The following is a 17,948-nucleotide window of genomic DNA, read 5'->3' on the forward strand; positions in this document are numbered from 1 at the left end:
ACTTCGCGTCGATAACTAATTAATTAATTACAGCAGCTAGCTTCACCTGGTGCCCCACTATACTTCAGTGGAGTTAGCATGATTACTTTCACCGTCACCTGTTGTACCCCCTTTTACCACTCATCCGGAGGGGCGCTGTTTAACCAAAATTATCAATCTTTTTATTTCTTCTTCTTCTTCTTTACTGCTTTACTTTGTGTCTTACAATTTTGCCAAAAACAAAATGCCACTACTCCCATTGAAAGAAATATATCCTTAAGTTCAAACCTTGCCTGAAGTCTTTATTTTGAGATACAGAGGGAGTAATGTAGTTTTTTGTAGGAGCACAACAGAACAACAATAGCCTTAGGTTATGTCTGGCAGAAATTTTTAATTTGCTTGTGGACGTGAATATGTAGCTAAACAAGTTGCCAAAAACATCAGAGCAGCCTTATTTTAGTCTACAGAGTAAGAGACTGGTGAGAATTCACTGGGACCTTGTGATATCTTCCAAAAAATTAGATAATGATAATAATAGTAATAATGATGACTCTATTTGTATTCACAACAAAGAAAGCACATGGACCCAGTGCTTCAGATAAAAAAGTCAGAATGAACATAAAAGCTAGGATAGAAAATTAATGGAAATTAAAAGGAGATTAAAGAATGCCAAGCTTGGGCATGTAGTGATAACAGCAGAAAGTCAACAGAAAAGGTGCGGACAGCAGGTAGAGCATCTGTTGATGACTTGAAATTAACATTTGGATCATGCTATCTCTGTGAAATGACAATAGCCACATGGTTAGAGAGCAATGTTTGCGACCAAAGGGAGCAGCTCAAGCCACTGGGGATTTTACAAAAGAGCAAAGTTTCTCTTTCACTTGGCACCAGAGATACTTAAATTAACAGCAGAGAAAACATAGCCTGCATGTTAAGACATTTGCATTTACTATATACAACTTGATACCAGAGTGTGAATATGCTCACCTCATAAATCACATTAACGTTATGCTGCTGGCAAAATACATTTTCACAAGCAGTGTGTTATGCAATCCTCCCAATGAATTGCGAGCACCATAAAGCCATTTATGGAGGCATTACACTGTAAATAAAGGTCAGTCCTAACTGGGCAACCATGCGTAAACTCTTTCTTTATTCGGTCTTACATGATTTCTCTGTAATATATTGTAGAGCAAACACATTACAATGAACAGAACAGTGGGTAATTATCTTATTCTAACATATTCTGGGCAAAAAGTCGCTTTTTGGCAGAGCCATCCATGCATACAGACCGTCCTGTTTGCCTTTCCCTTAGTAGCAAAGGCAAAGGGGAGCAAAGTAATTTGACTAACTGTAATGAGAGCACTGGAGGAAAACTTTAATGTCTGACTCACGGAAAAGAGCCTTTTACAGTTGAATACTTTGCCACTGAAGATTCTGCAAGTCACCGTGCTGCATCGTCAAGTGAACATTATGACACAAAGATATTCCTTTTCAGGAGTTTAGATGATGCATTCATTACCCTCATTCAGTTTCATCTCTAGCACAGTCCTTTGTGACAAATGCATAATTTTGATCCTGTAGTGGTTTGTAATGATTTGTAAACGAGCATCCCCAGTGTATTCTTACATTTGAAGCGCTAAAGGTCAGCTGAATCGCTCCTTCTTGTGGTGTGAACTGTGGTTTGGAGTAAAAACCAAAATAAGCTGCTTACTATTTTTTTATTTTGAAATTTTGAGACAACAAATACTGTCATCCTGTGGGAAGAGAATCTAATTACTAATTATAATTATATCTCCAGATCGCCTCATCACAATTATGTACCATTCACAGAGCAAATATTGCATGGAGACCTCAAAGCTGTGCTGTATTTGCAGACTACACTGGAGTGTTTTATCTTTAGCCCTGCAGCATGAGAAGTGTGGTGACCTGTAAGGAAACACCTTTATGTCATGTATTTATGTTCTGTCTGCTTAAATATGTGAACACATATAATAGCATTAACATGTGTTTTTGTGTGATTTTGTGATTACAGGTGACTGGCTGGCTGGAATAGCTCCCCACTCCTTCTCCTTCCGAGGACATCCCATTCCTGGACGGTGCTTTGGTCTGACGTCTCCCCAGCATGGAGCCCACCAAAGTCCAGTCAGAGGGTGGCCTCAATGTCACCCTTACCATCCGCCTCCTAATGCATGGAAAAGTAAGCAGGGGCATATTATCATGCTGGCTTTGACAAAACGTATAAGAAGGAAGACATGGAGGAATTTGTTTCCTTATTGAAGGGGTCCTTGAGTTATTTCGGACCTTTCAAGCACCTGGTTGGACTTTAATCGAGATTCTCTCCTACATGTTTCTGACACAGCCCCCCATGTCCCACACCTACAGTATTATCCACTTTGCAGTACAGTAGCCTCAGTACTTAAAGGACTTGGAGCAAATGATTCTGCACAGAGAGTTTACATTAAGAGCTGGGGGCATGGAGCTTGAAAGACATTAACCAGACAGTGAGGGTCTAATGAAAATATCTATCACGTTTTTGTGGATTGATCTCAGCTGCACTCAAAATGAACTTAAAATGATTAAACAACAATATTTCTGCTTTTCTGTAACAACAGTCCAGGAAATTGGTTTTACTGACAGATCCATATTCCCATTAGAGACTCCCAAAAACCCCACCAGCTGTAAATCTGTTGCATCCTAGCCTGGCATCCGTGTTTCTTCTGAAAGATGAAACATGAGACGCAGATGGCTTCATCTTATCTCCTCAGTGCAATGCCCTCCCGCCCTTGTCTCACCACAGCGGGCTCTGCAACGTCCGCCTGGGAATTAAACGTGTGAAGAATGAAGGTGCTGAACTCTGGCTTTTAGCTCTGTTGGTCCCACTACAGTTTGCACCTTCATAAGCACTTATATGTATGACATATGGCAGGGCGGCAGCTGTCTTCTGTTTTCCGATGCCACTGTGGAGTTCTCCGTAATAGTTTGACGTCAGACTGAGTCTCTGGAATCAAGATGGTTGATTAGCCCTTACAAGTACAAACTCCACTGCCAGACTTTAAGAGTGACAGGCTTCTGCAGACTCTGCTCAGCGTGTCTTGTCAGTCCTTAGAGTTTCCAGGCTTCCCAGGACACAGTGTACAAGTCTATAACATCTGCTTTTTTTCAGGCACTTATGTGTGGTGTGCTCAAACTCCCCTCTCCTCCCTGTGTACTCAGAAGTGGTCAGAGTTGGTGTGTGCGTGTTGGCTCGCATGTGTAAGATCCTTCACGCTTGATTAATGCGGCCTTTGCTCTCCTGTCCATACTGCAGGAAGGTGCACAAGCTGTGCTCCACAGTTTCGTGATTACTAAAAGCTGCAAGCAACTGGCTGCTAAAGGACAACGTCTAGTAGTATGAAGTTTATGTAACAGTGATTCTGTTTTAATGCCTAAGTCTCTTGAGGCGTTTTTGGACCAAACAGTTCTAGGACTGCCCACTGGGGAGCTCCACCAGGAACGACATACCTTTTTTCCTGCTTGTATTTGCACGGCCAATGGGAACGCTAGCCGGCAGGCTGTTGGTATGGCAATGTTACTTCATGCAACTCACTTCAGCGTTGGTCCAGTTGTATATGTTTTGTTCCATTTTCCAAAGCTATGAGCTGTTGTTCCCTGATGTTTCATACAGGTTTTTAAAAATAGCTGTTGATGGTGGAGCATTGCGTCATGTGTTCAACCAGTCAATGAGGGGTTATGTCTGGACCAATCACCATACACTTGAACCTAAAAATGTCATTCTGAGAACTACAATCGATCCCCTGCAGTGCAGACACAATAAAAAAGGGCACAAACTCCTCCAACTGTTCTTAGAAGTATAAAGAAGTTCCTCTGGTCTGAAAACAGCTTAAGACCCACAGTACACATCCCCACTGAGCTGTGGTGTTTGGCTGTGCGCCACAAAGATCAGAGCCAAAATCTTTGCCTTGTTTTCTGTGCCAAGTAGTCAGCAGCCCCAAAACTCACCTACTGCATGGCTGCTCACTCAGGAGCTCCAGACACCAGTGACCAGGTGACAGTTTGAATAACCCCGCAGCCAGCCAGGTCCAGTCAACCCCCACTGCCTGCCAGGGGATGTATGACTGCAACAGGGGATTTTGGCAACATGAATCCAGTCGGGCTCTGTTGCCCACAGCAAAAGAAAGGGTCTTTCCCTCAAATTGAGCAGCCATTGGAGCAGACAGGGTGAGTCGTCAGCGTGGTCTATCAGGTGCTGGTATGCCACCTGCTCGGAGTGCCTGGCCAGGAAACTTCCTCCTCCAGGACATCTGAGAGACTTTGTAGCGGACACCCGTGCCACAGAGGGTTAGTGGACTGGAACTGGTTTGCAGGAATGTGTTGATCCTTACTTTGGCTGTGAAATGCGACTGGATTGACGGTGTAGGTCTGATCATCAGATGTGACTGATGCCTCATTGTTTCAGAGCTGAAGTAACTGCTGTGTATGTTCTGACTGGATGGGAAGAGACATGTCATGTATAGTGTTTAATAAATATACAGGAATTCTTGACAATATGAGCTTGACAATATGCAGCAGCTGGCTTGCAGCTTCAACATCACAATGGATGTAACCCTCGCAGTCACAGAGGAGAGGTCAGGAAGTGTTGACGCTCTGAGCCAGCGCTGCCCTTCCGCCCTCTCCTCACTGTGCCACACCAAACTCATGAAGAGTGATTACATACAAATGGAAAGTGTAACCCTCACCACCGCCATGCAGCTGTGTAACCTCTGCATGCCCCTGTTTGCACGCTGTCAGGGAAGAAGAACAACAAGCAGTTTTAGTCCCGAACTTTTACCCACAAGATTCTTTAATGAAGCTTTTCAAAAAATCTGCATCTTTTCTCTTTTTCTGTCTTTAATTGCAGGAGGTTGGAAGCATAATTGGAAAGGTATGTTGTTTTTATTAGATCACATATGCTGGTACTCTTTGAAAATATATATATCAAACCATGTTCAAAATTATTTTAAGAATTTTCATAATAGTTCAGCTTTGTTCTTTTACAGAAAGGGGAAACTGTTAAAAAGATGCGAGAAGAGGTGGGTTTCAATCTCAAAAAGGTCCTAATGAGATGATTAAATAATATAGATATTTACACCATGCAAATCATAACTATTACTAAAAGCATATAAACATTAAAAAATGCTTGAAATGACAACCTTGTGTTACATTGTCTAGTGTCTTCAGTTAGTGCTGGATAGATTAAGATCTCAAATCAACCTTATTGACTCCACTGACGTTACGTATGTGTCGCTTTTCCAGAGCGGAGCACGAATCAATATTTCTGAGGGCAACTGTCCAGAGAGGATTGTCACCATCACTGGACCAACAGACACCATCTTCAAGGCTTTTGCTATGATTGCCTACAAATTTGAGGAGGTAAAGATAAGATTGTGCGATGGGTGGCAGCAGAATTTCTACGTGCACAGCTCAGTGGGCACATGTCCTGATGAAGTCCTGCGGCAGTTCCAATCATTTTGCCTCTCTTTATGTACACACCACTCAGGGCTTAGTGGTGTAATTTTAGATTAGTGTAAACACTCATCTTTCTGAATGCACAGTTACTGTATCTGAATTTGAAACAGTTAACACAAAGATCTGTTTGCAACATAGCGAACCACAACTTAATTTGCATAATGTTTCCATTTTACACAAAATGCAAACTCAATCTCCAGCTGTTGTAGGAAATAAAAATCCATCACAGGCATTTCTCATATATACAGTAGATGTGTATGAGGCACACAATAGGCGAATTCAAATCGTCCCCTCTCAGCTATCTTTTCCTCTGATCCTGTCTTTGATGTCACTCATCTAATTGATATGCCCAAGCACTGTGACTGGAACTTGTAAGAGGACACCCACTGCTGTCACTGAGGACAAAGAGCAGTCCTCGTTCACCAAGCAGAAAAAGATATGAAGGAATGATTGAAACGTACGCGTTCTCACAGACGTCTGTACTGACTTTTAAATTTGCAAACCGTCAACCGATTTACACGCATAGTTGTTACCAGAAAAACTGACATCATAGACTTATCTCGAGTCATACTGAGGAAATATTACTGCCGCAAAATGACATACATCTTCTTGTTTTCTAGGACATAATCAATTCCATGAGCAACAGCCCAGCCACGAGCAAGCCCCCAGTCACCTTAAGGCTCGTAGTACCAGCCAGCCAGTGTGGCTCCCTCATAGGAAAAGGAGGCTCAAAAATCAAAGAAATGAGAGAGGTATGATGTAAGATGGTAACTCATTCCCATAGGATAGAAATGAAAATTGATTCATCATTTAATGAAATGGTTACATTTTCCCAGTTTTATTTAGTGGTTGGCTCCATTTAATTGTGCAGAATTTAAGCACACATTTGGCACACATTTGCATTGCAGCTCTTAGGGGCAGCACATGAAACTTTTTACACGCTTGTTCACCCAATCAGGACAGACTAACCAACAACACCACTGCAGGTTATGCCTGTCTTAAGCAAACTGCCGATCACTGTAGTGACTTGAACGGTGGCAGGGTGACATGGTGAAAGAGCTCCACCTGTGCTCATACATGTCTAACCTTGGTTCTATCTCACACAGACGTTGTCCTCTAATGGGCTCTGCGAGTTTAAGTGAGCAAAGTCAGATGAAGGGACACAATGCTAATGTCAGCATGCTAACATGCTCACACCAACCGCCCCCAGCGTGATAATCTTACCTTCACTGCTAACATGCTTTTTACACAATCTGTGCAGCAGTGACGTCATGTAATGAGTGTGGTCACAAGTACAGCAGACCACACCTGCTCATACACGGCTGTGATGTTGGATGTGGTCAGTCGACTTGCACCTTTAAAACTATAGAGGCCAGTGCACCAAAAGCATTAAGGTTCATCCTCTGGGCACCATGGATATTTGTACCTGCCCTCTAATGAGCACTGTGAAGCACTGTGGGTTGAGATCCACATGAAGTCCGGACAAATTAAAACTTTAGAAGAAGACATGGAGCCAAAAGCAGAGGCACATTGCTCTGGTCTCACAGGTAGATGGACTTTCTTGGGCAGCACATGTCACAGCTGAGGGTAAGGGCAGAATTGACAGTGCAAAGGCCGTTATACAGCCTGCACCAGGTGAGGATGATTGACAGAAGAAGTAAATTCAAATTTCAGCGTGCTGCCTAACAGAAGTGAATGCATGTACAACCCTTCACGGCTCTGCACAGCCTGTGCGACTTACAACTGAATCTTGTCAACATTGTCAAGTCCCTCAAAGTCCCTCACTCTACTCCAGTCCACAGGCGCCCAGGTCCAGGTGGCAGGGGACATGCTGCCCAACTCCACAGAACGTGCAGTGACAATCTCTGGGACCCCAGAAGCCATCATCCAGTGTGTCAAACAAATCTGTGTGGTCATGCTGGAGGTAAAGTATGTTAAGATTGAGCAAAAACCCTTTAAAGTGCTAATTTTAGTAAGAAAGAAGTTAGATATGAGGCTATGGGAGCTGGGTTGGACACTCATGCACCATGTCTCCACAGATAGTTATAGTCACTGCTTGTCGTGGTAAAAACACATTTTTCTCTCAGGAGTCAGTTCTTGAATGGGACTCTGTGTTTTCAGTTTGCTTCACGTACATAAAAAAAGGCCAACATGAGACAGAATTTAAGCTTTTTCTGGGTCAGAAACACCTGGCTATTGTCCTTAAATGTCAAATTGATAAGCAAACTGCTTGTGTAATAGAGGGCAATTTGTGTGTAGCTACAGTATGTACTTTCCATTTTGTGGTGTTTGGACTAAGATAGGTATTGGAAAGTAACTCTGGGATTAATTGTGGTCTAAATACTTTAAGAATAATGAGTAAGAACATGTCAATACAGGTTAGAGGATGTAGTTTGTAATCACTTGACCATTTTTGCACATCCGGCTGAACACTGAGGAAAAGCCGACCCTGTTACATTAAGAACACCACTGCTGCTTCTTTATATTGTATTTCAAGTACATACCTAAGTGGATACTCCTCCCAGTACAGCGCAGCAGCTACAGAGCAAATCTGATTAGGCCCTCTCCACTGTCTTGAGCAGCCTTGTTGCTGCGACACAGCGTGAATCAATAACTCTGTGTCATTATAGTAAGTTTGCACACTGGACCTGCCCTGCCTTCTCATTGAAGCCACCTCTCTGCCGTCTTAGAAGAAAAGCTGAAACCCACGGAAGAAAAAAAAAGAGACCTGGTGATGCATTTAATCTGCGATCATCAGGTTCCTCTTTGTGTTTTTATGATCTCCATGAATGGAGATGACTTGCATCTCCGAGCTCCATGACTCCTTTCTGTTTTCATGAACGACACATATCAGTAATGTTCAAAAGTGCCTGCAAACAAACACATTTCTCGCAGTGAGAACACCAAGTTACTAAGACTCCTTCTGCTGTTACCCTGATGTGGCTTGAAGCTATATAACATCTTGAGAAATGCGACTAGCTGAAGTATGAATACATGTGAATTACTAAGGGAGTGAAAGAATGCTTTTCCTAAAATTGCCCTCTGTAATGTTGAATATTCATTTTTTACCAGAAATTCCCTGCTCCACAAATGTTAAATTACACACAGTACTTCACCAGATAGGGATACACATAGATAGATAGGAGTATTGCAGTATTTCAAAGAGTTAACTCAACATTTTGGGGTGTATGCTAAGCTTTCTTGCCCAGAGTTAGAAGATGAATACAATTCTCAAACCTGTTCATTATATATGAAGCTACAGCCAGCAGCTGGTGATGTTAGCTTAGCATATAGATGGGAAACCGTTAATTTGGTGCTGTTCAAAGGTAAGAAAATCTGTCTACTAAGCCCATTAATTAAGATGAAGTCACTGCAAAAAAAAAAACAAACTAAAGCTAAGTTAACATATTTGTCATACAGACATGAGAGCTTTATCAATCTTCCTTCCTCTCAGCAAGATAACAAATAATCATATTTCCCAAAATGTTGAACTGTTTTTGCTAAACTTCAAATAGAGTAAGAACATGCTGACTCTGCCTCTCTTCTTCCTCCTTCCTTTTCTCTTAGTCTCCACCAAAAGGTGCCACCATCCCTTATCGCCCGAAGCCCGCCTCCACCCCGGTCATTTTTTCTGGTGGCCAGGTAAGAGCTGAGCTAGCTCTAGCTTGTTAGCTTGTGCCTACAGCCAACCTGAGACTTTTACTGCAGCATCAGCCTCTATCTGCTACCGCCAGCCTTTTTGCTTTCACGTGCACACTTGTGTGCCAAACAACCATTTTAGGAGTGAGGCTGTCCTCATTAGAAAAATTACAGCCGCGGTTGTTCATTCAAACACTAAAATGACCCCTGATTCCATTTGTCAGACAAGCGACCTCTCGCTGTCATGTAAATACGCCTGTACGCTCTCAGCAGCAAAGGCAGAAGTAGTGTGACATTATTAAACTGCCACAAAAGAGCGGCCGGGCTTGGTTTGATATGTGCGCACAAAAGTGGGGGAAGGGTGAGCTATAAGTTGCTCCATAATTGATTGATTCAACAACAATAGCATTAGCGTCTGCAAGAATGCACGGCAAATAGTCTGCTAATATCCGTCAAGCTTATTTACATAATTTAGTAGAAGATGTGGGTAAAGGGCTGTTGGATGCACTTGAAAATTTGTCAAAAAAAAGAGTCACATTATAGAAACACAGCACATAACTATTTGTAATGACTCCAATTTGGGGGATTTTGTCTGGAAATTGGAGCCAGCGGACGTTAAATGGGACACACAGCTGAAGCCTCTAGGCAACATACAGTAATACATGAGCCCGTTTGCTCATTTTTGAAGAGCGAACACACTCTCAAAGGGCTGCACACAAACAACGCTACAATATCCACAGCCAACCGCCATTGTGAAGATTATAATGTTCTGTTTTGTTGGAACAGTGTCAAATGTGTTGATACGGTGGTCTGGATATTTTTAAAACTGAACTGTGCAAATGTTCCTGTTATTGTGTCCACGCCAGTCATTTGGAAAATATTTCGTATGTCTACAGAATCTGCTTTGCCTACTAGAACTGGACACAAATCTCTCTAGTCTAGAACAATTTATGCAAAACAAACAAACAAACAAAGGAGGAGATTGGGAGGAAGCTGCTGCTGTTCTTTAAACAGCTGGTGGCAAAGCAATTTTGTGTACATTATGAAATATTTATAAGTGTCGACGGGGAACACATCAGCTCTGTTTTGAGTCTAGTGCTGACATATCTGATATAGGACATTATGTTGTAAGTGGTAAATACATTTTGCATTGATTTATTGTATTATTTAATAAAGACACAGAGTCTCATTGTATTTCAAACAGTATAGATAGATAGATACTTTATTTATCTCCAAGGAGAAATTTGTATATGCTGTTAATGTTACTGCTTTTGAATGAGTGTAATTAAGATCATCCACTGTCATGTCACTGAAAGTGTTTGTTAAGAGCTTAGACTGAGCATGATGATTTATTTTTGGATGATCTTTCCCACTTATTGTAGAGCAGATGCTAAAATCTGTCATGTTTTTCATCTTTCAGGCCTACACAATTCAGGGACAATACGCCATACCGCACCCGGATGTGAGTTCTCAGTCTCCTTGTGATTTCATCAAGAATTGTACCTGCATCTTAATTACGCATACTTATAAATACTTATAAATAGCAGCGGACGTTTGATTGCGTTGACACGTCAGCTCTTAAGTTATTTTAGGGCAACGACTTTCAAAATCTTCGTCCTTGTGGTTTAAAAGTGGACAAAAGCTCAAGAACCGTAAAGAATCTGCCCGGATCTGGTTGATAGAAAAACAGTGACTGCTCTGATAATAACATAGGCAAAGACAGTAATGGCCGTTTTGATGTGGACACCCTTTTAATTCAAGCCATATAGTCTCCATTAATAATCTGCCTTCATCTGTCCTTGTCGTGAGAGCATCTGAAGAGCTACCTTGTGTCAGATCCACTAATTCAAAGTTGGGCAGTGATTGATGCCACTGGAGGTGGTGGTTGACGGTACAATCACTCAAGTACAGGCTTGACACTCTCTTCCACCCTCATTAAAACTCCTCTTAAAAGGAGAGGAAGGCTTGAAAGCATCCGTCTTCCCCCCGTTCCTGATGGAAATGATACGCAGCAGGGGATGGACATCCTGCGACCATGTTGGGGGGAGAGCGGCTGCTCTGACAGGCATGTTAAACCAAAGGTTCGCCGGTTCTGACTCACAAGTGCCAAATAGAAGGACACTTAGTAATTGAGGGGCCAAATGTGAATGAACCTTTTGCTGTCAATGTGCTCATGAGTGGAGTTGCTTGCCTCTACATGTTGGAAAAAATCACATTGGAGTACATGAAAATTACAAGGAATGAATTAGAAAAGGAAATAGGGTCAAATTACTTCCTAATTTAATTTACACCCGGTGACAGGCAATCATCCTCTCTCAGTATCTTTTCCTCTTACTTTCTTGTCCTCCACCACCCTGTGTCATGGCCTCCTTCTCCTCACCGTTTCTTCACTCTAGTTTTTGTTGACTTCATTTTCTTGGTGTGACCTGTGTAACAGTAACCTCTTAGTTCTACTTTCCCTCCTAACCCTTCAGCAGTTGACCAAGCTCCACCAGTTGGCTATGCAGCAAACCCCCTTTACCCCTCTCGGACAGACCACCCCTGCTTTCCCTGGTACGTACCCACGAGGCCCTTTAGATATTCCTTTTCTTTGCATCCGGAGAAACATTTTTCTCTTCCCCTACCTTCCACCTTATCTCTCTTTTGGCACAGCATGACTTGGCCCCTGTGGTTTCTCTCTTTCTTTGATTTTTTCATGTATATATTTTTCTCTTGGCTCTGTCTGATATTATGCCAGCGAAAGGCAGAAAAAAAATGACACTGGGCTTCACTTTAAAATTATGTATTCAAAATGGCATTATCACTTGGGAACAGGATACACCCTTCCTCTAACACATTTTTAGGTTATTTTACTTTCAATTAAAGATGAAAAGCTCCAGTGAAACAGTGTGGCCACTTTGTACTAAAATAACCAACTGAATCTCCCTCCACATCTGAACTGAACTGTTTCACGTGGACCTCGGTACATGGCAAAAGACCAGCTGAAGATCTCATGAATAAACACAGTGAAGTTCTTTTTTTCACCATCTGAGAGGATGTTAGCATTACCGTTACACATGGAATGATTTATTTAATCAACACGGGTTATTAAAAAAATAAAGTGCCCTCATTTAAATGCATTTTATTTGACTTTTCTCACCTGATTTAATAAGGAGAAACAGTGTGAACTACGCTAAAAGGTTCCTTTGAGAAATAAACTCACATACTTAAAGGAACTGCTTAATATTTTGGGAACTATTGACTTTTTTTGACAAGTGGTGAATGAGAAGATTGATTGCCCTCCACTGCCAGTTAGCTTAGTTTAAGAAAAAAACCTGGAAACAGCAGGAAACAGCTGTCCTGGCTATCCTACCACCCTCATATCTGTAAGCTGGAGCCAGGAGCCAGAAGACTGTTAGCAGCTTAGCTCTGCTGGACAGAGCTAGGCTAGCTGTTTCCAGCCATTGTGCTAAGCTAAGCTAACCGTCTGCTGGCTGTAGCTTTATATTTAATGTACAGGCATGAGATTGAGATGTAAGATAAGACAAGATAAGACTTTATTGATCACATGCTGGCGAAATGTACTTGTTACAGACAGCAACGATTAAAAAGAGGCATAGAAAATGAACAAATAGACAATAAAAAGGACACAAAGTAACATTATATATGTGTACATTATATAAAATCAGTGTTGCCTTGTGAAGAGTGAGTCAGTTTCTTAGTGGAAATTTTTGAATTGCACATGAGCTAGATATGAATATTAAAAATACAGTGTCTTTGTACTATAGCACAGTAAAAAATATATTAGCACATTAAAACATGTGATATTGCACAAGACAGTTGCACAGATGTAATGATGTCAGCAAATGCTAACATAAGATATTTTAGGCCGAATGCAGTATCAATGTTCTCATTTGATTCTTGGCAAAAAGGCTTATTTACCTTTTGAGCTACCTTTTATTTACCTATTTCCTTAATATTTCTTTCAAAGGTTTTGTCTCTTTTAAAGTGACTTTTTAAAGTCAGATTTCCTGTCTTATCCCATTGCTCCCCAATCCAGGTTTGGATGCCAGTCCACCAGCCAGCACCCATGAACTCACCATTCCCAATGATGTGAGTGATGCTTTCTTGAGACAGCAGACTGAGGGATATATGCTTTAAAGTTTACTTTTCACATTAGCGTGTGATATATAAATGATGCTGAGAAGATATCAAATGAGCAAAAAGCCACCGATCTAATTAACTAAAGAGAAGAAGAGGGTGGAAGGCAGCTTTGATTGTTGATTAACTGATCAGGAAAACATCTGAACATAGAGGAGAACACTCATATAATCATGTTCTGTTAAACTTATCAATGCCAGAAGAACAAATGTTGACCAACAACTATCCTTCAAACTTCAGTTCTTACTGTTGGCCCAGCAGAACACCTCCAATGAGCTGATCTATTGATCATGATGTCATTCATCAAAGTTAATTTCCTGAATGACGGAGTTTAAATTAAGCCCAGACCATTTCATAACCCATTAAACTTCCTTTTTAACGTGAAATGGAAATGTGTTAAGAGAACACAGGGAGTTCCTCGCTTCAGGTTCAAAGACTTCTGCTTTTTTCCAGCTAATAGGCTGCATTATTGGACGCCAGGGAACCAAAATAAATGAGATTCGACAGATGTCTGGGGCGCAGATCAAAATCGCCAACGCCATGGAGGGCTCGTCAGAGCGCCAGATCACCATCACAGGGACCCCTGCTAACATCAGCCTGGCCCAGTATCTCATCAATGCCAGGTAACCCTTTAGCTCTAACAGCATGTGATCCGGCACAATCTGGAGGATAAAAGAAGCACCTGAACGATCGTGCTCGTAGTGAAGCACCAAGAAAACACGCTGTCTGTGATTTTGCTCTTTAAAAAAACAAACAAACATCCTGCTTGTTTAGTTTTGACATTCGCGACACTGATACTTTTGATGAGTTGCCAGAAAGTCCACCATATCTGTCAGGTTTGGACAGGAGACAGATAAGCTCATGAATAATGTGGCCATTCATGTTATTTTCCTGGTTGTTCCTTTCTCCCTTTGCTCCTTATTTCCATCCGAGTGTAGACATTAAAATGCATTAAGTTTCAGCCAGCACACTCTTTGCAAGTAAGTGGCTCATGGGAGCAATGCCAGCTACTGAGACGAGTAAGCTGTGTCTCTGAGCAGAAGCTGCACAACAGGAAATTGGATGATCAATAAATGAACAATCAAATGTTCAATGCCTATTTCAGGTGGGAAAGTTCAGCTCCAAAATCTCTACAATAAACATGAAAAGGGATACAGCTCGAACAAGTTTAGCAGATACACGTAGATCTAATGCTGGTGTATTTGCACATGAGCTATTTATGTTATGAAATTAAAAGCAATTTACTCCAAGACTAAATCTGCTGAGCCCTGAGACTAAATAAACAGCGGCTGGAGAGTAAGATACTGTACACACCAGGAAGCATATTTTTCATTTGACGTTTCCTGCCATGCTCCACTCCCCCTGTCTCTGTTTCCCTCTATCCGCCGAAACCCACTAATTCATTATCAACAGAGAAAATAAATGTATTATCCACAACTCCGAGAAAACTGGACCCCACTGATGTCCACAGGCTTCCTGCACCTCAAAGTCAAATGTTATCAGCGTCAGAGCAGGGAGAACCCACACACTCAACAAACAGGACTTTATGTCTTCGACTTCTTAAGGGGATTTCAGACAGCAGTCCACTGAGAAACTAATGGCTATTGCTTTCCCACAACTCCAATGGCAGGTTCAGGGACGTGGCTGCCATGTGGAATGACCCCTCATCCATGACTACATCCTGAAGTCACCCCCAAATCTGGTTCTGTTTGCAGAAGCTAACATCAAAACCGCCGCCTCACAATTACCCTCTTTGTGCTACCCCCTGGAACTTCCCTTAGACTCCCTCGGTTTTGCATAACACTTAAGCATTAGCCCGTGGGACACGTATAGCAAAAGTCAGACCAACAATGCTGGGATTTGTTTTAAGTGGATGCAGCCAGTGTATCGGAACGGTTTGACATTTTGGGAATTGCAGTTATACCTTCTTCTTGAAGAGATGATGATTCCACTCTCATTCTTCTCAGTTAAATCTGAAACCAGAGCCAGGAGATGGTTCGCTAAGATTAGCAAAGGCTGGAAACAAGGCGAAACAGCTAACCCGAAGATTTGCATATGGATTGTAGGGTCTCGGTCAATATTTTACATATCCTCACCGGTATGTGAGCTGACTTTTTTGCATTATTTTTGCAGTGAAGTCATATCAGATCATTCGGATGTGCCCTCTCTGAGCTGTTATTTCAGCATCAGGGGCACACCTCCCACTGCTGATTTTGACAGAGAATTGTTCATAAATTCAAAAACTATTTATCGCTCTGCTAATGCTACGTTCTTATGCCGGTGCTCTGATTGATAAATGCATTTTTTTTTATTTTGGAACAGCAGCTTTAGGGCTTGAGTCGGTTTTCTTTCTCATAGCACAAGTGCTTCAAAACACAGTGCTTGAAAACACCATCTGAGCACATACCCTCATGCTGTTGTCACCAACCTTTCTGAGGCTGGGTCGCTACTCATGTTGAAACCTACACCCCTGCCCAGACAAAATCCACATACCAGCACCTGTTAGCTCATTAACAAGCTCATTAACAAAATTAACCAGACTCCAGGAAGTCACTGCTCCGGTCAAAGACGTGGTTTGGCACGTAAGGAAGACTGCAATCTCCAGACAGAGCCAGGCTAGCTGTGTCCTCGTTTTCTGTCTTTATGCTATGCTAAGCTAAGCTAACAGTCTCCTTGCATTAGGTACAGACATGAAAGTGGTTCTGATCTCTCGTCTTACTTTCTGCAAGAAAGCAAATAAGCATATTTCCTAAGTGTCAAATGAATCCTTTAATTATTTATTTAGCATGCCTCATTCCAAGAATACTATTGTCTTTCTTTTTGTCATTACTATATGAGATAAATGTGCCTATTAAGTCCTATTGTGTCATTGTCTGGAAAGAGTAAAATGAATAAAAAAATGTAAAATGAACAAAAAAAAAGCAAAGAAAAACGAACACACGACTGCCACTCGAGCAATGCTGTTAGAACGAAGAGTGATGTGATGCCTCTGTCAGGGAATACAGCGATTTCTACATTTGCGACACCACCATTCTTTTCTGTCCTCTGCATGGCTTCATGAAGGGGTTAGTACTGCATGGTTATGTTACCATATTTTTAGAAGTTAAGATGTTTTTTTTTATGTGAAAGGGTGCAAATGAAAATATGGTATCAAATCTGTGTAAAAAAAAAATGGAGCACAAAACCAGCCATTGCTGCATAACTTTCACTTTTAAGCGAAAGTTCTTCTTTCACAGCTGTTTTATTTTCTCTGTCTACCCCCTCCCCCTCCCCCCCGCTCCTCCTCCTCCTCCCCCCGCCTTCCCTGAACTGTTCTAGGCTGACGTCTGAAGTCACTGGAATGGGCACACTCTAATTTCTACCCATCTTCCCTCAGTGCATCACATGACCCTTGAGCAAATTGCATTGCACCTAGTTTATTTATTCCTCTGTATTTGACTGTCCTGATATTTAAGTGACTTAAACTTTTATAATTTCTAGTATCTACTGTAAAGACATTTATCTGCACTGTTACTAGGACTCCTCACACGTATCAAAAAACTCTGTTGCTTCTGTTTCTGAAAGGTCACTTTACTTTTTTGACACTCTAGTACCTTTCATGGCATCTCACGCACTGCACTGTTTTGTTTTACCTCATGTTTTAACACGCCACTGCACTGTTCTGTTTGCACTGCAGGCACCTGAGAGTCAATGCAAAGTAAACCTAAAGACTGGTATAACAATTTAACCCAAGGTTGCCCCTCCTCCACCCCATATTCCAATATAATGACACATTTTTATTGCATATTTCGACATAAGCAACGCCAAACCAGATATTTTATTCTAGTTTCTTTGACGCTGAATTCATTGATTGATAAAACGAGTGCTTTGCTGTGCGCCTGTAGACGTTTGCCTGTTTGTCCTAGTGTGGTATGTACACTGTAGATTGATCTGCATGACACACAATTCCTACTGCATTTCCAGTTCATTTTAAAATCAGACAGGTAGAAAATAAGACAGGAAATGGAACAAGCTGTGAATAGTGTATTTATGATCTGGATCTATTACTACAATTTGAAATGACCTCACGGGCACAGGCCAATAAACATCCACTCTAATGCACAAATATCAGTCTTTCCGAGTTTCATGCGAGGCGTGACTCAAAGCTTGGGTGGAGAAATGAAAAATAAGGCAAGTAAATGAATGCAGCGAAGAGTGGAATCCAAATGCATGCTATAAATAAACCCCACTTTATTCACCTATACTCCACGAACATGTAACAGCGTTAGTCATGCTGCCATCTCATAACAACTACGTATAAGAGGCATGGGCCATATAGACAGGCCTGAGAACTGTCTAGTGTATATTTGCACTCACATGTAGCTCATTTAGGTGTTGCAGCGTATGTCAAAAGGGCTGAAAAGCTCTTGGGAAGAAGGACTCAATCATGTCTGTTTTTTAGCTCCTTCCTCACTGATGTCTGATAAGCAACAAGCCACCTCAGACATGGAAAACATACTGATTCTGGTTCGCATGTATGAAACACTGGAAGCATATTTCTTAACTTATGTATCGACAGTGAACCAGTTGCAGCCAATCAAGCGACATACAAGCCTTACGTATAACATGTATGTGACTCTATGACATCTACATACAGCATCTCCTTGATTACACCAGGCTGTACACCTGTTTCAGCTTGTCTT

General features: G+C 41.6%; 1 protein-coding gene across 3 annotated transcripts; it reads left to right on the top strand.

The window, feature by feature from the left end:
• Positions 1-2,104: 2,104 nt before the first annotated feature.
• Positions 2,105-16,621, top strand: pcbp3 (poly(rC) binding protein 3). Of its 3 annotated transcripts, XM_041950363.1 has the most exons (13): positions 2,105-2,179; positions 4,880-4,903; positions 5,019-5,051; positions 5,275-5,391; positions 6,108-6,239; positions 7,283-7,411; positions 9,055-9,129; positions 10,547-10,588; positions 11,601-11,679; positions 12,752-12,773; positions 13,128-13,218; positions 13,720-13,889; positions 16,585-16,621. In XM_041950363.1, exons 1-13 carry the CDS (start codon positions 2,105-2,107, stop codon positions 16,619-16,621), a joined length of 1,026 nt encoding a protein of 341 aa, XP_041806297.1. The 3 variants fall into 3 exon arrangements, with proteins under 3 accessions (XP_041806297.1, XP_041806298.1, XP_041806299.1); XM_041950364.1 differs by lacking the exon at positions 12,752-12,773 and having other exon boundaries at positions 13,166-13,218; XM_041950365.1 differs by lacking the exon at positions 12,752-12,773 and having other exon boundaries at positions 11,604-11,679; positions 13,166-13,218.
• The last annotated feature ends 1,327 nt before the right edge of the window (positions 16,622-17,948 follow it).

The sequence above is a fragment of the Chelmon rostratus genome, chromosome 13 (genome assembly GCF_017976325.1).
Source record: "Chelmon rostratus isolate fCheRos1 chromosome 13, fCheRos1.pri, whole genome shotgun sequence".
Taxonomy (NCBI): Eukaryota; Metazoa; Chordata; class Actinopteri; order Chaetodontiformes; family Chaetodontidae; genus Chelmon; species Chelmon rostratus.